We start from the raw sequence: 23,711 nt of genomic DNA on the forward strand, positions 1-23,711 counted from the left end.
TTCGGCGGTGCTTTGTATATATTCTGGGGCTGAGGGTCATGAACGGACAGGAAAACTTTCCCAAAATTTCTTTTCAATTTGCATTTTCCCCTTGGAAATTATACATGCCGATAGGCATATAGGATAATGAACTGATGCAGATTTCATCCCGATAAGATGACCTACACCAATAAAAGGAGTGGATAAACTCAGATCATGAGAAGATGGATATCCAAAATAATAAGTACCGCTAAGCATTAACAGCATTTGGGTCCCCTTGTTTGTTTCGTGCTTGAAGACAGACAGGGATCCATAGCCACAACGCCTCATTTGTTAGCTTCCTGCCTTACTTAATCATTTAGCTCTTTCTCTTCTCATCAGTTATGCAGGAGCCGTGCATGGTCAATGTATAGGTTATTTTACTGAACCAACTACTCTTGAAAATTTTATCAACGGGTGCAAAGGCATGCATCTAGTCCGATAAAAGTTTAGTCCTCTTCAAGTTTTTCATTGATCATCTTGGGTTCATCTCTTTCTCTTAGTGTAGAGTAGGAGTAGATCTATAATAAAATTTATCGTGTTCGAAAAAAAACGTATAAGTAATTTTACTGGCATATTATGCATCTCGACTTTTGGCCTTCTGTGCTGATCAGCATGTATCATTTGCAAATAGAAATCGTATTAAATAATCAATCATTAATTTAGCGAACGTTTTCGTTTCATATAACAAGTTTATAAGTAAAATATTTTTATTACTTTTCTTCAAATCTTCGCTATTATTAAAATAAAAAATCATCCACATGTAAGTGTTATTAAAACTAACTTTTCAAATTATTTAACTATTTTTAGTGGGCATTGAGATGTTACTGCAATAGTTTTTTTATGCCATTAAGACGTTGTTATGATTGCATTTTCTAGAGAGTTTTTCAAGAAAATTAATCAAGCACTTTTTTACCCTAAATCCAGCACATGACCCACATAAGATCATTTTTTGGGGGCTAAAAGATTAGATCTAATTTGTAGTTAAATGAATTACCCAATTTATATTCATTCTTACCTCTAAAAAAGTATGATCTGACCCAAACCATATTTTTCCTAAAAAGTTGAGATTTGAACCAATCCATATTCATTTTTTTCACTAGAAAAGTGAAATCTAACCTTTTGTATATAAAAAATTGACTGCATGTGGTCGTCTGTGATTTTAGGCTAAAAAATGGTTGAAAACTTAAGTTGAAACTAAATTTTGCTAATTTGAATTTATAAAGGATGTAAAGTTAACAATTTTAAAAAACAAAAAATTTCATGTCACAAAATATGAGTAACATTTTGAACAATTTTCCTTATTATATTTAGAAGGATGCATCTCACATATTTTCTTTTTGGGTAAGAGGAAGATAGATATTTGCAAATATATTTTTTCCTTTCTTGGTTGGAGGAAAACAAAATTTGTGTAATTCCCAAACAACATTGGATGTTGTAAGTTTTTTTTTTTCATTTTTTTCCCCGGGTTAGAGAAGGTTAAAATTTGGGCACGCTCCAAGTTGTAACAGTGGACATAATTGTGCTAGACTGGGAGGGAGAAATTGAGGGATACCTTATCATTTCTATCCTGTCAAACATCATCATCGTCACAAGAAATTCGTTCTAGCAGCGCTAGCTTACATGCCTTATTTCTATTAGTCCAAATAGGTCCCTGTAGCTTTCGCCGACCGTCAGCAAAATTTGAGTCGGTTATAGAGTAATTTTACTTTTAAAACAATCAGCAAAATTTTAGTCGCTGAGAGAAGAATTTTACTTCTAGAACAATTTTCTATAATCTTTCCAAAAGTCTTTCTGTCATTTTTTTTTTCCTTTGAAGTCTTATTTTATTACAAAGAGGGGTTTTAGAAGGAAGGAAAATCCTATTCTATTACAAGAAAGACGCCTCCTATTTATCTTAAATTATATCTGCTTGTTGTCCTGTCAAACTATTCCTTTCTAAATCTTAGTGTCATGATCCACAACATTGAATATTTTTCTTCTAAAACAATTTTCTGTAATCTTTCCAAAAATCTTAGTCTCATGATTCATTGCACTGAATTTGGTGTTGAATTTTGGACTAAGATGAAGACAAAATTAGTTGTTAACTTCCAAAGGAAAATTGTAGCTCTATTTGCCAGGATTCCAAACACCAGGACTTGCCTCAATTAAAGGTGTATTGCTAAGGTTATGGGCTAAAAATCGTGACGGACTCAAACAACAATTTCAATCTGGGGATAGAAACAAATTTCTATAATCTTTCCAAAATCTTAGTCTCACGATTCACTGCACTGAATTTGTTGTTGAATTTTGGACTAAGATGAAGACAAAATTAGTTATTGACTTCCAAAGAAAAATTGTAGTGTCAGCATTCGAAACACAAGGACTTTCTTCAATTAAAAACAACATTTTGAAACTCGGACTATTAATTGAACCGGTGAGATGTTTGAGTCGAAATTCAATCGGTCGAACCGATTTAATCTTGGTTCAATACATTTTTAAAATAATAATTTATAAATGTATACGCACAAAATGCGGCATGTAATGGCCTAATTTAAGACTTTATATGATGAAAAGTTAATATTTTCAAAGAACTTAAATTTTCACAAATAAAATTTTTAAATTATAAGTTGAAACAAATGAATTTCATCTCAATCTCAATTGTATCTACCAAAAAAATAATCTTAAATCCAACTCAAAAATACCACAATTTTATAAAATTATACAAAATTCACATCTATGGAAATTAGTTATTGTGAGTTTAAATTTTAATTCACATTTTTAGGATTTAGAGATTGCAAAAAAAAAAAAAAAAAAAGAAGCTTGGAGTTTGGAGGAAGTTAGGAAAATAGAAAATAGCGATATAAACTCGAAAAGAGGCAAAAAATGAGAAGAAAATTGAGTGAATGTGGCACTTAATAATTAGTCTTTAAGGTTAAGGAAATCCTATTTTTTTTCAATTTAATAGAAAAAAACAAAAAAAGGGTTGGTTCAAACGGTTTGCGCGGTTTCAAACGGTTCTTACTGGTTTTAAATCCAATCAACCCAAAATATGAACCGAAATAAAACCATGAATGGTTTGCAGTTTGATTGGTTGAACCGATCTGACTTTCGAAACAATGCTTAAAGGTGTATTGCTGAAGCTAAAACAATCATGACGGACTCAAACATCAATTTTAGCCAAGGAATAATTTCAGAAACCACCCTTGAGGTTTCCAACAACTTCACTTGGTTTTGCTTAGGTTTAAGTAATTACATTTACCTCCTTTGGCATCGTATAGTATCTATAATGCCCTCTACCTGATAGATAATTCACAGTTTAAGACAATAGATTTACAAAACCAAAAGCAAAATCATATTTCTCTAGCTCGTGTCTATTTTCACTTCTCTCTTTTCTAGATATTATACTGCTATGCCATCTTTTTATTATCTTTAGTTTCATGGATATTAGCAAGCTGAAATTGTAAAATTAACACAAGAGCAAAATTATGTGTCAAACTAGAAGGAAATGAAGATGGTCGCGATGATAGTGAAATAAATAACAAAATTGATGATTGAAATAGGAAGAATGGCCAAAGATGTGGAATTTGTCATATTTTGTCTATTATCAATAAAATCTTTTGTAAATTGTCAATAATTTGCATTAGGATTTCTTTTGTTGGATTAGTAATTGTTGGTTATGATTTTGTTATAGAGGTAGAACTTATTCTCTACTTCTTAGATGTTAATATTTTTAAGGACATAAGAGTGTTATAATGATGGTTTTAGATTAGACTAGAAAGATGTTGGGACATTGAGATTTAATTTTGAAGTACAAAATTGGTTGTCAATAAGGGGGAAGGGTATGTGTGTGTGTGTGTGTGTGTGTGTGTTTTTTTTTTTTTTGGCATGGCAAGTATTGATGCTGTATATGTAATTTGGAATCTTTTAGACAGCTACTTGGATTTAGAACTAGAGCTTATGCTTGGATAGTTGTCAAGTATTAGGATAATAGATTTGTGCAAAATATGGAAAAAAGTAATTGAGTATATTGTATTTTTTTTTTTTAGCTTTTCTACAAAAGGGTAATTTAGGATTTTGGAGAAAAAAGACTAACTTGTTGGGCTTACATTGTTACATAAATAATACAAATAAGGGAGATATATGTAATTTTTAAAACTTAAGGGCAGCCCACTGCAAGTATGAAGAACCTGAGGGGAGTTTGTGAAATTATCCCATTATCCTGCTACACTTTTTGCAACTTCGATTCTGCAGGTATTTATCTCTTTCAAGACAGCATACTGTCAACTTGGACCCTCCCGAAAGTTGTAGATAAAGATCTGGAATCTTCAATGGACCTGGGCCTTGCATCAATTGGTGGTCCATTACTCCATATATGAAGTACAAAACCTTGACTGCTTCAGGATAGCAAGATCAGAAGCGCATTCCAAACTTTTACCTATTTTTGAGCCGCCAAACATTCACTCTAGAAGCCCGTTTGGATTGACCAGTTAAACTGAGGCCAATCGATTGACAAGCCCGGTTCACTATGAAGTCAAAACTGACCTGTAAACCAGAAATTTTCAGTTAAAATCAATGAACTGGTCGATATTTTTGTAGTAATTTTCTTTTACTTCTTGATATACCAGGAGGGGAATGCCCGCGCATCGCGCGAGTGTTTGGTGGTTATGGTTAAAGAAGATTTTACGGTAGTTCAAGTGAATATCAAAAAATTCACGCACATTGAGTAACAAAATGAAGTAACAAAATATCTAATGTATAATGGGAAATGGAAAAGGAAATTATGCATGTTATCTTGCTCAGTTCATATATTTCGAAACAAACACTTGTATATAAGCTTTTCATTAACAAGACTAAATGAACTTTAAACAGATACCCAAACGATTCAGAGAATTGCAAATAAACAAAGTAATTATCCACTTAAAGATGCATCTATACAACATTCTTGTTGATGAAAGTAGCCAACTATAATGGAGGCTTTTTGATCAAAGTAGCCAACATTCTTGTTGATCGAAACCTATTCCAACAAAACCAAACCATTTAAATTGTATAGAACAACCAACTTTGTGGGGAAACAATAATATCAACATTAAATTGCGCTAACAGAGTATCCAATTTTGGTATGAAAGCATTTAACTAGCAATAGAAATTACGATTTTACAAAGCAAATCATACCTTTAAAAAAAAGAATGAAACCTCACCTCAAGTTGAACCACCAAGAATAACTTCACTAGAGAACCATATTGAAATCTAGAGTACAATAGCAATACAAATAAGTATTTACCGAAAGATGAAAGGAATATAACGGAAGAATGTGAAGGGGCAGACATTTGAAGAATTAAAGCTGAAACTAATGCTCAATCATAAATTCCTTAAGAAACCACATTGACCTTGCTTTAATTGAGATGAATATGACGTTTGAAGTTCTTCAAGTTATAATAGCAAAGTAATAGTAATAATTGATTCAAACCAAATGAATGTCTCTGCAAGGACATTTAAGTAATTACACCAATAAAGAAGCTATTATGGGTTGTACCCATTGTAGAAAAGATGACCAAATAATCTCACATTCCCAAACTACCCAAACCTTTGAACAAATCATCACTGCATCTTTTAGAATACAAGGATATTTCAGTAAACACAATAATACACATGCTATCTAAAGTAGTACCCAATACTATAACTACACTTAAAACCACCTCACAATCCCAAAATACCCCTACTCCTGCGGTTGAAATTCAAAACCATTCTTTAATCCAAACTCATTCTTATATAATTTTATCGGAAGATGAAAGGAACATAACGGAAGAATGTGAAGGGGCAGACATTTGAAGAATTGAACTTGAAACTAATGCTCAATCATAAATTCCTTAATAAACCACATTGTCCTTGCTTTAATTGAGATGAAAATGACGTTTGAAGTTCTTCAAGTTATAATAGCAAAGTAATAGTAATAATTGATTCAATCAAATGAATGTCTCTGCAAGGACATTTAAATAATTACACCAATAAAGAAGCTATTATGGGTTGTACCCATTGTAGAAAAGATGACCAAATAATCTCACATTCCCAAACTACCCAAACCTTTGAACAAATTATCACTGCATCTTTTAGAATACAAGGACATTTCAGTAAACACAATAATACACATGCTATCTAAAGTAGTACCCAATACTATAACTACACTTAAAACCACCTCACAATCCCAAAATACCCCTACTCTTGCGGTTGAAATTCAAAGCCATTCTTTAATCCAAACTCATTCTTATATAGTATAAGGATTTGTTTTTCTTTCAGAAAATATCAATAGTGATAGATCTTTTTTTTTTTATTTCCTTTACTGATTTTAATACACTTTGTGCACATCACATATTCAAATTGAGGCTCATAGCACTAGCCAGGTTGTGGGGCAATTATAAATTTGATTCAGTTTAACTGGCTTTGCATATCGAATTTGACTTCAGACCAAGGTATTATTCCCAATGACAAATGAACTGGCCATACACTTGATTAATCAAGACCCTTCTAATTCTCTTTAATTTTGACTGAATGAATAGCAATATTTTCAAAAATTCCACAGCCTCCACATTAAAAAAAATCTCTAAAAATTACGTGCAAATTAAATTAAAATTGGTAGGTAAAAATATTTAAACTCATGACATGAAAATATCATATAAAAACAAAGGTTTATATCAGTTCACATCTGTGATCCAATTTCGAACTGTATACCATTGTATTTGGTGGACCACAAGTGTTCTTGAAGGTGCTAGTTCCAAATGTTAAAAAAGTATATACCGCCCTTTTATCATTCTCCCTTGTGAGCCTCTAACACGCCCTGCATATGAAGCACGAAGGTGTGGCTACGCAAAGGATCATGCATGATAAGATAAAAGAATAGTGAGATCCAAAGAATAATTCGAATGCATGCGCACTAAGTGTGGTACGAGTAGATTTTACAAACAAAGATTGGCTGAAGTCATTGCTTAAGTCAGTGGAATCCCAGTTGCCATGTTGAACAGATTGAAGTCTGGATAGAGGAATGAATGTGTACTGGATTTGGAATAAAAAGGAGTGACTGAGGGTTGACATTCATCCTCCACTATCTCATTCACACAGGCTAAAGTTGAGCATGAGGCTGTGGTAAATAGTACCCTTCCGTTCCATTTTGATAGTCCTGTTTTTTTTTTGTCTGTCCTAAATTATAGTCCAATTTCCAATTGAAAAATGTAGTTGTATTTTAATTTTTCTAAAATACCTATATTCAATATAAGTTGTTGTTACTATAAACCTTCTCCATTTAATGAGAGTTGATTCTTTTTTTACCATCAATTCAAGTTCCCATAAAGTTATACTCTAATTAATGTGAGGGTATTTTAGAAAAATAGATACCTAAATTGATTGTTCCAACAAAGTTAACTATTTTTTCTTAAACTGTGTGAAAAAACAACCAGAACTATCAAAGTGGAACGGAGAGAGTAGTAGTGTTGTAACAAGTTCATTTGTTGCAACTAGCCAAGTAGACCGCATTTGGATAATCAAAATTGCGGTATCGAGAGTTTGAGGTTTTGGATTCAAATTTTACTACGCAAATTTCATTTGATTAGATGTTAGTGTTCGACCATTATTTGTGTATTAATTCGTAACATTGTTGAGTTGTAATTTGCAATTATTGAATTATAATTTGATTTTAGTCAATTTGTCAAAGGCAAATTGACCACTAGGCTGAATTTAAAATTTCTCTCTTAATTGTAGGTTGGATGTTCAAACCCCTTCAAACTCCAATTTAAAGACTGCACTTAACAAAAAATCCAAAGAATGTGTAGTTCTGTACCTATTTAGTCTAGATGAATCTTTCCTCTCTAATCCGGTATATAATTCAACTGAGTTCTCCTTCCTTACAGCAAAATAGTATAAGTCTTACCGTTTGTCTTTAAAAAAAAAAAAGAACAAGAATTTGATCATTATATTGTGGGTTAATTGTAATCTTATCAAACAATAACAGCAACTAGTGGTGAAAGCACACCAAATGTGTGTGCTACTAATAAAAGATATAAAAATGATTAGTATTATATTTTTGTTGAAAAATAGTAATTTAAAATAGTTAAATTGTTGTGGTTTTGTTTTAAAAAAAATGGTAGTTTTTTATCAGGGAAGTGACGGTTAATTCAACGGATATGGAGTGATTATAGAGAGGTGAATAGTTAAAAATAATATAATTCTCTTTAGAACTAAGGGTAGATTAGGTAATATATTAAATGACATAGTTTATTTACACCAAATCCCTCCCTCCTATTTTATATATAGTAAGATAATAACAATTAACTATACTCCCAATTATGACTTGCTAATATAAGGACTAAAAAATTAAATGACAAAGAATCTTAATGTATTTGTGTTGCAATCTTTTCTCATGTTAGATAAGCATATAGCCATCAAAGGTGCAAATCACCTTCCCCTTGACCACAAAATGATTGGGGTAAAAAACTAATTGGCAACCTACTAGCTCCCTTGATTGAGTTGCTACTACCACCTTTTATTGAATTCCAAAAGATTGGTTCAAATTTGGATAAACTCTAGACTTAAAAAGCAAGCTTGTACTTTCTAGCAGTAAGTTGCAAGTTGCAACCACTCCTGCACCACACCATACAAATACTGCATAGCAAAACGAGTGTCATTGGACACCCAATTGACCCACTAAAGAGAATTTGTCAACTTAAAGGCAGCCAAACTCCATACTTCCAAAAAGTATCACCAGTTCCATTGACCATATTTGGTCATAGTTTAATGGAACAAATGAGGATTATTCGTTGACTTCATTCCCATAATTGATGTTCTTCTCTTTCTTTGTTCTAGAATAGGTATACAATGTCACGAAAAGCCTAAAAGGCATTGACCACCAAAAGTCTTTGTTTATATAAACACAAAAATGAAAATGATAAAGTCTTCCTTGTTCACACGAGGATGAGTGTGAATGAGAGGGGTTGACTTGAGCTGACTTGACTTCATCTAAATTCATTACCCTCCCATGACAACAGGGCCAATATGCTCCGGTCAAGATCGGGCAGCTACCACGGTTGTTTAAGGACCTGGCCGTGTAGAATTTGACTTGGCCGGCGTGTTAATACATGCCGGTCATGCATCACGCCAGCAGATGTGACCGAGCCCACCGAAACCACGCACACCTTGATCGGCACTGGCCTTTACACGTCAAAACAAACAACATGAAATGGGATTTCACGCAAGCACAATTGTTCGTGGTAACCATTAGGTTCTAGTCCAGTCGCCAGCCACCGGGAAAAGGGATTAGTCCCTCCCTGGGTGCAGTGGGGATCGAATCCCCAACTTATATATCAGGTACCCTGTTTGGACAGCCATTTTTCGTTAAAAAATTATATCATTTTTCATCATCACATATCTTTATTACCTTTTTTCCTCACGTACATCAAATTGTTACAATAATTTTTCTGTAAAAAATCCAAGAAAATGCAATCCAAACATGCATCATTTGCCAGTTTTTTTATGTTACTTTTAGAGGATACCTTAAATACATTATCTTACTGTATCATATGCCATTTTCTTGATTTCACTATCAGAGGATATTTTAACTACACTTGTTACTGTCCCCGTTCCCGTTCCCGTTCCCGTTCCCGTCCCCCTCCTCCTAGTATAGAATCAAGTATAATTGTTGTATTCAAAACAAAAAATTATTCATGGTGCAATACTATGTAATAAGTGTAATGATTTTAAGAATTGGTGAGCAAACATAAATTGTGTTATTTTACTCAATATATGATTCGTATTTTATTTGTGTATGTCAACTTTTATACAAGCATAATAACAAAAAGCATCTTTATCGATCAAGAATTACTAGATCACAAGACTCTTCTTAAGAGGGCAGTAATTTGGTAAAAAAAAACCTTTTCTTTTTTTCCTTTTTGGGGTCGGCAAATCCTATAGACAGTGTTAATCATTCACATACCAACCGTTCTTTAATAGTATGTCCCCAAAATGATGACTTGTTCATTAAACCAACCAAACTTTGTTTGAAGCCAAGGTGGCAGAAAGGACCTTATTATGCTATCAAGATGCTAAAGTTTGATTGAAGGTTAATGGCATCAAATATGTTGAACTTTGAAGTAAAGTAGACATAAAAAGACATGGGCTTCTGAGAGTATGGAATTAATGAGAAACCAAAATTTCATTATATTCATATCAAAATCAAGAATTTTAGCTACAAAATTGAAAGTTTCTTCAACATTATCACAGGACAATGTCAGATTTAATCCACCACTAACATTTCCAACATTACTAATCTCATCAACTAAGCAATTGATTAACAAGTCATCAATCACAATTGAGCTCTCGAGCTCTTCTTCAAGATCAATTGAGTACAAAAAAGGATCCATAGCTAATTGGGAATCATGGACTTCTGAATTCTCATTCTGCTGAGAAACTGGTTGGATTTCTTGCGAGTCGGTGCCTCTAACTGTGACCCAATCTCCATCCTCAGACCAATTGGGAAAATTTGCGTTTGATGAAAACAAATTTCCCATCAAATTCTTGATCCTATCAGCTGGAGATCCCAAAGAGGAAACAATGTGGGAAGAATCCTGCAAAGAAGATTCAGCTACCTCCATGGAATCCCAAAAGCCTTGATCCAACACAGTAGTAGGAGAATTCCTCACAAACTCTGCTTCCTTCTCCTCCCCAACACCATGAAAAAATGGATGCTGAAGAAGCTCTCGAGCCGTCCATCTTTCCTTTGCATCCCTTTTCAAGCACTTGCTCAAGAACTCCTTAGCACCATCTGAAAGCCAGCATGGAAACTCTGGCACATCCCCTGAATAACCAATCCTATACAAAGCAGACACAGGGTCCTCCATATCAGGCCAAGGATTATTCGCCGTCGCCATTTCGATGATAGTGCACCCCAGAGCCCATATATCAGCAGCAAATCCTTGTTCTTCCCCACGAGCAACCTCTGGTGCCATGAACATAGGTGTGCCACAGATTACTGATTTTCCGGCCATCCCATTTCCTTCTTCAACCACCCTAGCGCATCCCAAATCTCCAATTTTCGCCCCGTCTCTGCCAATTAACACATTCTGGCCCTTGATATCACAGTGAACAATTCCATTCAAATGAAGGTAATCCAATCCTTGCAAGATTTGATGTGCAAAGACTTGAATCATGGACTCCTCCAATGGACCTCCCTGCTTCCTAATTTGATCAGAAAGCGTGCCACCGGGAACATACTCCATCAACAAATTGTACAACGGCTTATCATTTTCTGTTGTAACATCACAGCCTACATATTTAACTATGTAAGGTGAGGAAAGTTCAGAAATCAAGCTTTCCTCTTTTTGCAACACGCTTGAGCAAGAAAGATCAGCGGACTTCACGGCCAAGAGTTCGCCGGAAGCCGTGGTGGCTAGAGAAACCGTGGCAGAGGACCCCCGTCCGATAATTGGACCCCTAGTCCAGCACCCCATTGAAGAAGGAAGAGAGAAATTGAAGGTGGAAGGTTGGATGACGAAAATGCTTTTATTTGTGTTGTTTGCAATTTAGGACTCTGCCAAATGGTATGTTTGGAGAAGGGATATATTTATATGCTCAAAATGTTGCAGTGTGCTGCTTTGCACTTATTAGGTGGCTCTGTTCATTCGGTTGCTGACTTGGTGTCTTTATGCAAGGAATCTTTCTTGCTATTGTATTTGTACCATGACGGCCTTAGATTTCTTGTTTTGCCTTCACCTTTAAAGTTAATTTTAGTTTTCCCCTTTAAAAGGTACCTAATCATCATTTTGCCTCCATAGCAATTTAAGTGCATCAATTAGTCCCATAAAACTTTACAATATCTTTTGCATTCACTAAATTTTGAATTTACCACTACGTTGGTGTCGAGTTGGTTTCGTGAGGCAAAGAAAATTATTTTGCCTTTGAGTTTGATATAGGCTCAAGATTCAACTTAAAAGCGCAATTCATCTTTTTGTTTTACTTTTTTACTTATAATTTTGATCCATATATTTTTTTTTTATGAAAATGTTTGTGTGTGAATGTACAACCATGCGTACACCCATATTTAGAAAGTTAAAAATAAAGAATACTCCAACCTAATAATTCACAATTTCTTAATCCATATTTTAGTGATTCAAGTCGCATCTACTAGTTTTGAATCTCAAAATTTCGTTTGAGGTCGATGTGATTCTCTCTCTTTCTTTCTTTTTTTTTTTTTTCAAAAAACTCAAAATGAGAAACAACAACTTAATAAAAACTCAATTCACTAAAGCATACACATTTTATCAATGCCCTTAATCTTCTATACTAATAAAGAACAAATAAAATGTTTGAAAACATCCAAAGCTGCCTCTTAATTTCATAGATTCCTTCAATATTTCAGCACAGAAATAAATGAGTATAAACTCTTCATATTACTTCGCTCTCAACATTATATTAAAGATAGTAAGGTTTTTGGTGAGAAAATCAAACTTACTATGGGGAGTTGATTGAACCAATTGAACGATTACGGTTCAAAGTGACAATTACCTCATCTCAAGGGAGCTCAATGGAAATCGACTCTTAGGCTTAATTCATAAGCAAGTCTTTCTTTTGCCGTGGATCTGGTTGGAGTCAGAGAATGCTTGAGTTGTGAGTGAACCACGTGGCAAGAGGAGGATGAGTTGACAGCCAAGGGCCGACTATGGACGGCGGTGGCCTGGCTCGCGCGCCATGCTTTGCTTTGCTTCGCTTTGGCTCTAATTAAATTAAAAATCGGTTCACATGAGAAGGCACGTGAGCACGTGCCCTGACCGCGCCATCACCGCTAATGTCATCAAACCAATCATCCAATCAAGTTTCAATTTTTTTTTTTTTTTCACTTTTCACATTGCGGCGCCTTTGCTCCCTATAATAAAAAAAAAAAAGGAGCCATCATGAAGACGTCAAGCATTTCGCAAGGTACGGCACCAAAGATTATTATTATTTTTTTCCTAACGATAATAGCTTCAAAGATTTTTTTTTTCCTAACGAGGTTCGAATCTATTTTTTTCTTAAAAAAAAAAAAATTAGAGAATGCAGTAGTTTTAAATCAGAGAGCTCAGTTGGATCCCTTCTTCCCCCCATGACATAAGAGTACATTAGATTGTTGATGTCAGATAAAGATAAAAGACAATAGATGTATAGATTGTTTTAAACACATGTCACATAAAATAAATAGTATTACGTTACCCTAACTATGTAGAATAATTTAATCTTTAAAGAAGAAATTAACCTTTCCTATGCAATCATAATAAAGCTTCTTGAATACTAGTTTGGATACGTGCCACATGCAAAATAATAATAATAATAATAAATAATAATAATAATAATAATTAGATTTGAGCACTTGTTATACATCATTCATTTAGATCTTCTAACTAGTGGGTTGTATTGTAAAGTATTAAATCATAAGAGGGTTATATGATAAAATATAAAATCATACGGAGCTAGTGTGTCATGTATATCAGGTTTATATATTTTAGTTATTTCGACCATTTTAAATTTTAAACAAGGGTAATTTTGATATTTTCAAAGGTTCCATTACGAATAATCACTTCTGTCACTTTGACACTTTAATTCAAACCATAAGGGGGTTATGTATAATTTTTGAAATCATAGGAGGATTATGTAAAAAAAAATACTAAACTATAGGGGGTAAAATGTAATTTGTTCAATTAATTAAGTACTTCGGCTGTACTTTGTAGTTTCAAATTTGAAATGGAGTGACAGGAAACAGTCCATAATTGTTATTTCCTACGTGTAACAAGAATAGATTATTAACTCTTTTATCATCTTGAGTTGCCAAAAAACTATTTTATTCTCTCGTTCGTGTTCATGAATACTTCCAAGTACTATTAGACGGAGGAAACGGTTTTATTTTCCTTCTTTTTATTTCTATCCTTGTTGACTTAGTAGTTGTCAAATACATGTATCAAGAAGCAGTCTGTACACCCGAGGTCAACCACAGAAGATGGTGAGAGACTAAATTTTAACATGGTTTGACTTTGCAAACTCCTTGAGATTTGAATGTTACCAAGTTCAACTATTGCATTTCCCTCGTGCAGTGTGAACAAAAGAAATTAAACATTTATTGTGGATTCACATGATTGGTTGCGTATTGATTGCAATATTCTCACACTACAGTGCCAGCCGCGTTATGTTTTTCTCTCTTTCTTTTTTTCTTTTTTTTTTTTTCGTGTTCGTTCTTTTTATAACAATAATAAATGTTGCAAGTCCGTGACACCATAATCAATAGAATTACGTGCAATAACACAATAAATATTATAGTACTAAGAAAAAATGGTTCAAAAACGTGAATCGTATTTTACCAAATGATTTTTTTCATCATTCACTTTTAAAATATTAATTTTATATTCTTTATAAATTTAAATCAGCATAGTTTGGTCACAACATGGGCCTTCGGCCACTTTTTATATTAAATCTGGTATGTGACTCACACATGATTATTTTTTAATAGAGGCAAAAAAATTAGATATCATTTGTAGTTAAACAAATGACCTGATCCATATTCACTTTTGTCTGTAAAAAATGGAATTTAATCCGAACTATATTCATTTTTTTTCCTAAAATAGTAAGACCTACCCCGATCCATATTAATTTTTTGCCCCTACATAAGTGGGATCTAACCTTTCTATACCTAAAAAATGATCACATGTAAATCATGAATCATTTCTAATGAAATTATTCGTCAAAAATATATTTCTGGATATTCAATTCTTGGTGATGAGGTGCCTAATTAATTGACTGGAAAACAAGGCCAAGAAAAGGATGCCATGTGAAGACATTTTGATGCCAGAAATTTGCCGGCAGCCACAATGTGCATTAAGCAAATTGATTGGCATTTAGCTACAATGTTTAGGAAATCTACACCACCCTCGAAAAATTCTTCAATTATGGTTCTTATTTCTTGCTTTGAAAACTTCACATTTGTGTCCTAAATTTGAATAAACGTCTGCCCGCCGTTAGCCCACGTTTGTCAGAGTGAGAGTCTAATTCTAAGCATTTTATCTGCGCCTACTGATTGTGATTGACGCATGAATGTTCTTGAAAAAGGATAATGGTTGGCAATTAATTAGTTTACCAAATTAGCTTTGACACCATAAACTTGGCATTGTTTAAAGGATAATTACCAAAATTTACCTAATGTGACATCTAGATCGATTAGAATATCCTTTATATTTAGCCAGTCAATTTAACTATGAAATGTAAAACTACTATTAGCCAATCCACTATCATCTCTTAATTTTATTTCAGTGTTTGTAAAGCTATTTCATAGTCTTTCAAGCCTTTGAGGCCTTAGTCGGACAGTGAAATAAATAAGAGAGAGACCTCATGAATATATAAAAGATCTTAGCTTCGAATCATACAATTATAATTTGTGAGTTTAGTCTAATAGTAATTTAATACTCATTGAACTATTTGTGGATTGGTTATTATCTAATGATGAGCTAGCATTCATACGATTTATTGTGGATGCATATATTAATTAGAAAAGAAAAACAATTTTTATCCTCTTTTTCAGATGATAAATCCAAGACAGTTAAGCATAAGATTATTCATTTTGGTTAGAATAGTTATGAGTTTTTTTTTAATTTATGTATTGAAAATTTTTAACATTTAATGAACTACATTTAACAGTTTCACTAACAATAGAAACCCTACAAAATTAATTAAGTAAAATGCAAGTAAAAAAAGTTACTAAAAGGTTTGCTACCAATGTGTCGAATAAAATTTCACCCATTACACCTTCCATATTATGAAGCCTTAAGTTTCAGAAGTTAATTCTTTCAAATTTTTGAAAAGAAAGAATTATTGGGTTTTAATCATTAGAATTACAAATTTTATAACAATACATTTTGGGGTTTCAAATCTTAGTTTCTACATGAGTTACTATTTTTGTCACCAAAAAGAACCTTTATACACTATATGTGGATATGTAACTTAAAACTTGAAATTAAATATGAAGGTAATCTTTTGGAGAATTTTGACAACAATTTTCTCTAATGATAAATTCTTCTAAGTTCTCATAACTTTATTTTTGGGCGAAAGTAAGGCGCATGGAAAAACTTTTGCATCCTTTGATTGTGCATATCAATGGAAGCGACAATTTTGATTTTATTCGTTGTATCCTAAATGCCACGTGCTAACAAACAATCATCTATATTGGTGTTCAAGATTCGTAGGGGCACAAATTGTCCTAAAAAGAGTGTAATTATAGGACGACACATTTGATAATTCAACTTCATGCTAAAAATTAAGTCATTCATAACTTTTCTGTATTCAACATGTTTGCTAATTGAAATATCTAACCACTTAATATATTAAGCACTATTTAATTTGTTTACAAAACTTTAGGTGAAAATTTTTTATTGAATTTTCTAAATTGATCACATATATTATACGTCTCATATATATGATTCATTCTCGCACATGCTTTCGTACAAAGTAATGCACTTGCCCTCATTTTGTTCAACACACACACATACACACGCAGACACATACATAAGGACACACACTTAAGTATTATATCTCAATTGATTAATTTTTTCTCTCACACAAAATATTTTTCTTTCTCTCCAAATATAATAAAAGACAATTTTTTTCAAACATGAAAGTATAATATTTACGCAACATTTTGATTCAGTACCATAATTCAGTTAGTTATCAAATACATATAGTTTTTTTTTTTTATCAATTCAGCAACTTAATATTTTCAACATTTAATTTTTAAACTTCATTTTTATCAAACGGGGCCTTAATTAGCCCTTCTTTGCTGCTAAATTTTTTATGATTACCCTTGAGAGTTAGGAAACTTGGTATACTCTACTCCAATACAAAATAACATCCATAGAGTAACATGAATTTGGCTAGTCAATGCATTTCATTTATCATTTGTAAAACCATACTAAGGAATTGTCTTCTACCAAATACATCTAATGTCTGAATGATTAAATTCCAAATTCTATATTCGTGTACAGTACCTAATTCAAGTGATTGCTGCTCAAGTTCACGGTAATGGTAAACTACCAACAACTTTGGCAGCTAAAGTAGGCAGCAGCCGGTCCTTAGAAAACATCTATTACAACTAAGACACTAGTCCGTAGACTAATCAATACCTGGCATGTCAAAGTGAGAACACATGGAAACAAGGGAATAAAAATGAGAAAAGCAGGATGGCTTGACCGACTTAGAATCGTTTCTTTCATTTCATCTGTTATGTTGGAACTTTAACCACATTAAATTGTGCCAAATTAAGTGACCAAGAAAGCCATTAGAGAACCAATTCTATCTTTTTCTGCCGAAAAAGAAAAGCAAAAAACAAAAAGAGAGACAAAGGGCTTGTCCACATTTGCTTTTGATATTGAAAAGCACAATCAGAATCTAAATGAACGTATTATGTCGCTTTTGGTTTTCAGCTTTTTTTTTTTTTTTTGGCTAAAAAATAGATCTTGATAAGCAATGGAGAATAGAACACAATAATGAATCAAAATTTAACATCAGGTGTCTAGAATCATTTGAGAATAACGTCAAATTCAGTCAACCAGTTCTATATGGATGAAGCCTAGACATGGATTCTTTAAGGCAAATTTTGATGGCACAACTTTTTGAAGCAGGATTGTACAAAAAGTTGCTTGGTAAATTTTCCTCAAATGAGTTAGAAGCTTATGCAGCCAAATTTGCTGTCCAGCTTTTACATCACCTGAATTTCCAGCACATTGTTCTTGAAGGAGATAATAAGAAAACAGTTGTTTCATCCATTCATGCTCAGGATATTGATAATTCGAGCGTGGCAATATTGATTTCGGACATCATTGCTGCTCTTCAAAGTTTTTCTGCTTGGAAAGTTTCTTGGTTCCTAGGATTCATAATGATGTTGCGCATGTATTAGAGAGGAATGCTAGTTTTTTTTCAATGATTTTGTTGTTTAAAGAGATTCCCCTCCAAACTTTGTAATTTCCACTCTTAATGAGGACTTTTCTTTTTACTAATATTTTTACCACTTTTGATATCAAAAAGAAAAAAATCATTTGAGAATAAGTCGAAATCAAACCTCACTTGAGTTGGAAACATTACTTGATACTCGAGGTTTCCTCTAGCAAAACTAAGGTCGTGTTTAAATTGCGAGTTTTTGTAGAAAAATTATTTCTACACTTTTTTTAATCGCTTTTTCACTTTATATACGTTACATTATTATGATACATTTTTTATACAAAAATTCTAAAAACCTACGATCCGAACAAGGCAATGCCAGGATGGAAATCGCTGGACTTTATACGACTTTTTATTCTGGTTTAGTGCGGCTGAGGAATTGACATGGAGCCGATAAACTAAAGCATGATACAGAATACCCCAGAGTAGGTTGGAAATTCGAACTTCCACACCATAAAATATAAAGTGGATTCCTGTATAGTGTAGAAAGCTAAAAGGAACACAACCGTCATATCCCTGACAAGAGTAAAATTGGGATCCAGCTATAGATTCAGGCTAGAGAAGTTTAAGCTGCAAGCAAAGCAAAATACTAAAGTTGGTTCCTTACACCTGCAAAATCACGAAATGGGTCCAAATGGCACCTCAATGTTTTTTTCTTTCTTTGGTTGCTGGTAGGAAGGGGAAATCAGTCACCAAAAATTACCTGGGAAGTAGGATTCCAAAAGTCTTAGGAACTTTACTTCTGAAATAAATTTCACCCCTGCCCTACTTAATTTAGCCGTGGATTTCAAAAGCTACAAATTAAGCACAGGCATGTGGGTTACAACTATGAAAAGTTCAGATTTTCATGTTAGAGTTTTTTTCCTATTAATTTTTTTACACTGTTAATATACACATTAACGAGTCTAAATGTGAATTTAAATACCAGACTTTATATGTATGACATGCATCTAAACCCGTAAGTATATATATTGTCAATACGTATTTTTTCCCCTAACTGTTGAAATATTAATTCCACCGAGACGGAAGTTCAGGTTGGACAAGAGCTGGAGGTTGGGGCTTTCTTCTCAATTTCACTCCAACGATCAAGTCAACTTTAAAATTAAAGAGTTCAAGAAAGCGGTGTTTTGAAAACCGGATCGGATCGGCCGGTTCGATCGGTTGAACCGCGAACCGGCCATGGCTCCGGTCCGGTTCAATGCCAGGTTTGACTTTGTCAAGAAATCGGTCAAAAAATCGGTCGGACCGCTAAACAGCTGAACCGGATTTGAACCGGTTATTTCCGGTTTTTGAGTTTTCCTTTTTTTTTTTTTTTTTTTTGCAAAATGTAGTTATCAAGATTCGAACTCAAGACCTTTGTAATAGAAGACCAATGTAGTAACCGTTGCACTATCACATCTTATTAGTTTTTTTTGATAACTTATTTATATAAAACAAACACTCATATTTCTTTTGTTCCATTTTTTTTCACAAAATATCATCCTTTCATGACTCTTTCTTTTTAATCTTCAACACACACACACACACACACACACACACTCTCTCTCTCTCTCTATCATCTTTTCTTTTGCCACTCATTTTTTAATCAAACCTCTTTATTTTTAATTTATTGATGTTTTCTTCCATATTTTAATTTTGTTTTTGTCCATTAAATTTTAAAAAGTTAAAAAAGAATTATTTTTCTTTAACCCAATTTATTTAATACCACAACCACTCACTTTTATCTAATTTTTTGTTTCTTATCAAATTTGCATTTTTATTTTCAATTCTCTTGATTTTCTTCGAACTCCAAATTTCCTTTTTTAAATTGTAAATTTAAATTCCAAAATGTAAATTAAAATTTAAGTTCACAATGTCTAAATTCTCATAGACGTGAATTTTGTATAATTTCAAATATTGTGATATTTTTGGATTATATTTAAGATTTTTTTGGTAGATATAATTGAAATTAAGATGAAATTTATTTGTTTTAACTTATAATTTAAAAAATTTATTTTTAAAAATCCAAGTTATTCAAAAATAGTAAACTTTTCATCATATAAAGTATTAAATTATCCATTACATGTCTTATTTTGTGCACATATATATTTATATAAATTATTTTTAAAAAAATTCATTGAACCGAGGTTGAACCGGTCCGACCGGTTGAACCTCGACCCTTTCACTTCACCCGTTCGATTAACGGTCCGGTTTTTAAAACATTGCAAGAAAGTAAGATGGGTTACCACTAAAACGGAGAAGAACTAGTTTAACAGACAGTTGGAGGGTGCCCTTCAAACTGGATAAAGTGGTGTTTCATGTTATTATACAGTAAATAAAAGAGTGTTCCAGCCTGAAAGGCTTTCTCATGTGTCTCAATTTCAAAAGCTAAGGAAGCACGGCATGAAGGTTACACGCTTTTGAGTTTTGAGAAGTCAAGTTTTCATGTCAGATTTTTTTTTTGGACAGAATAAGTTTACCAAGATGAAGTTCTGAGTTGGATACGAGCTGGAGGGTGGACAATTAATATATGGTCGAATGATGGGGAATTAAATGGTCGGACCTTTCTCCAATGTCACTCCAACGATCAAATCAGTAATAAAATCAATTGGTTGAAGAAAGCAAGATGAGTTACCAATCAAATGGAAAAAACTATTTATACGGGCATTTGGCGAGCATCCTTAAAGCCTGATAAAGGAGCTGTTTTGTGCTATTATCCAGTGGACAAAAGAGCAATTTTTTTTTAATCAGACAGCAGTAGTTAGCCTCCCTTACTTCTACTCTTACTCTAACCTACACTATGGGGGAGAGGCATTACGAAGCCTAGAGAAATCGATGAAAACTGAACTATTATCGAACCAGAAGCATGCACTATGCATCCGTATGGATTTAGAAGAAGTCGCATATAATGGCACATTAATGAAAAGTAAGATTTGAACTCTTAATCTCCCATTCTACCGAAACTTATAATCTTTAGTGGTGGTCAACTTCCCAAAGGGCCGTTGATTGGACAAAAGAGTATTCCAACTTGAAAATTTTGTCATGTGTCCAATGTTCCCCTTGCTGCCAATTGGTGATACAATTATAAAAAGCATCTCTTGGTGGCAATTGGTGATATAAATATAAAGTGTCCTGTGAATATCTCATATTACCCCTATCAGGTTTTTAAAACAAATGAAAAGGATAAAAGAAATCAAATATTACCGTTACTCTCTAGGTAAAAATTTTAAGGTAGTTCTTTGTAAAAAATTTTTTAAATCAAGTTTTGGTGCTCTGACTTTTTTTTTTGTAAAGCAATTTGTAAAAATTCTTCTTTTAACAAATGCATTCCTATTGGTTATCTGCTCTTGTAGAGTTGAGCAAAGCCTATGTAGAGAAATTGGGAATGAAATATAATGTACTAGATAAGATAATGTTAGAGTTTTTGGATAAAAGAATGTTAGTAAGAAAGGGTTTTTTTACCCCTCCTTTAAACTTATTTTTTTTACTTTAGATTTGTAGAGTTTATGAAAGCTATTATAATCTTTCATAACACCAAGTTAGCAATGTATAATTTTTCAAATTTCAGAAGAGATGACTGCAATTGTTAGAACTTTAAGGGAGATTTCAGAATCATCCCCATATATAATGCACGAATAGTTCATCCATAAGCTTTCGAGTGGAGAAAATGACAGTTTTATCCCTAAACATTAGGCCATGAACATATTTCATCCTCAAATTTTCTGGTATAATACATTTAGTATCTAAACTATCAATTCTTGACTAATTTCATTCTCAAACGGGAAATCAATTGGAATGGAAATTGGGCATGTGATGGGCATGAGCCCGTTAAATCAAAAGCCTTGTATGACTTCAAATCAACATGTGATAAGCATGAAACCGTTAAGTAGAAAATCTTGCATGAATTAAAATCAGTAGAATAGAAAATTTATTTTTACTTTACCAACTTTAAAACTATCTTTCTTTCCAACTCCAATTTCTGTTCAAATTAATTAACTTCACATTTCAGGATGAAATTTGTCAAACATTGATAGTTCAAATATTAAATATATTACACTAGATAGTTTGAGAATGAAATGTATCAATGACCTAAGGTTTTAAGGATGAAAACAAGTATTTTCCCTTTTCGAGTGCATTGGAAATTTTCAATGCATTTTAAGTAAATTAGGCTTTCAATTTTCCTTTTAATTTTGGTAGTTACTGTAATGGTACTGTTAAGCTAAGCAAAATTGCATTGAATTGAAACTGGGAAAGGTAATTGCAAATCAAAATACACTAAAACTCTCGAATCGCATGTGGAAGGGACACAAAATTTTAAAGAACAATAAATGGATTTTAATTGAACAAGACAAGTTGAGAAGGTTCAGAAGAGAGGAAGATAGCACCGTATTAAAATAGCAAAACAAGGCAACAATCGTATCTTGCCTGATCTTTGGGGTGGTGAATAGTGATGATATAATTTGGGCGGCTATGACAAATGTTATACAATAACATGCGATTGCTTAAATTAGCTAGTTAGGTTTGTATTATTCATTTAGATCTTTTTTTTTAAAAAATATTTCTCACTTCCCCCGACACTTTTCTCACCCCTAACTGCTAGACGCAAAATTCGAACCCTAAATTTGACAGTGGGAAAAAGAATTCTAAGATCCCTTCTCCTGGTATGAACATCATATCCCCAATTCACTCCTTATTTCATTTAAATATGCTCAGTAATTGGTATGTTTAAATTTTCCAAACTCGATAGTATGATATTGGTACTTTCAACTATTTTGGCTAATTACCAAGGTAATTAGTACGGATAAGCATAAGAATTTGCTTACTTTAGTATCAGTTAAAGAGTCAGAGACCATCAAAACATTAAAATTACAACCGGTGGTTGTCACTTCTTTTTATTTTTAATTTTTTTTAGTTGAGGAAGAGTCGGATTTTAGAAGCAAGCAGGGATAACGAAGATTTGAAGCTAGGGTCTTTAATTTCTAGTGATTGGTACTTGGTGCAGGTGGTTGGGTTCATTTTTTAATATTTCTGGGGTCCAAAAAGAGTGTGTCATTGTTAAACACCAATTCACTTCCTGAATATCTAATTCCAATCTATTCATGATTCAATCAATTTTTAAACATTATAAACTATTCTTTCCCAAAGAGAAATATATAAAACAATTTGAGGGTGGAAAATGTCTCAAAATTAAAGTTTGAGATGCAGTCGGAATAAACAACTTCATTTGAGAAAAAGTGTCCAAAAGTTCAATTTAGATTGTGATGTCAGAATAGCAATAAATTTTAAGGGCACAAAATCCAATTAGCTCTTAATTTCTTTAAGGGCACCAATTAATTTTTTTTAAGGGTACTATCAATTTTGTGTTCATATCAGAATGTAACATTGACATAAAAGAAAATTATTCAATGAAAAGCACAAGAGCATCAAATTCTAACAATTGCATTTGTGTTACACAATGGCGATGGTTTCAATGTAGAACTAGCTTGCAGGACTTTAAGATAAGAAAAATACGTGCTGAAAAAAAAAAAGACTAGAAAAATATAGCAAAAAGGAGTAGCTTAGAATTAACAGGTGGTTTAATAATTAAAAAAAGTGGTTTAATAATTTGGTTACTCTCCACCAACTAATAACGGAATAAGGACTAGAGCACAACGAATGCCTTTTATAAAAGTTTTCTATATTTCAATTAGACCCTTCATTAGACTGAAGATTATTTGTAAAAGTTTTTTTTAAAGATTAATCATTTT

General features: G+C 32.8%; 1 protein-coding gene across 1 annotated transcript; it reads right to left on the reverse strand.

The window, feature by feature from the left end:
* Positions 1-10,112: 10,112 nt before the first annotated feature.
* LOC113693291 (mitogen-activated protein kinase kinase kinase 18) lies at positions 10,113-11,572 on the reverse strand. Its single transcript, XM_027211848.2, has one exon. The coding sequence runs from the start codon at positions 11,487-11,489 to the stop codon at positions 10,113-10,115; it is 1,377 nt and encodes a 458-aa protein (XP_027067649.2). The 5' UTR covers positions 11,490-11,572.
* Between the last annotated feature and the right edge of the window lie 12,139 nt (positions 11,573-23,711).

The sequence above is a fragment of the Coffea arabica genome, chromosome 6c (assembly GCF_036785885.1).
Source record: "Coffea arabica cultivar ET-39 chromosome 6c, Coffea Arabica ET-39 HiFi, whole genome shotgun sequence".
In the NCBI taxonomy this organism is placed as follows: Eukaryota; Viridiplantae; Streptophyta; class Magnoliopsida; order Gentianales; family Rubiaceae; genus Coffea; species Coffea arabica.

What these genes read in the sequence shown, in the direction of transcription:
- LOC113693291 (XM_027211848.2), bottom strand. Translation starts at nt 11,489, where the DNA reads ATGGGGTGCTGGACTAGGGGTCCAATTATCGGACGGGGGTCCTCTGCC.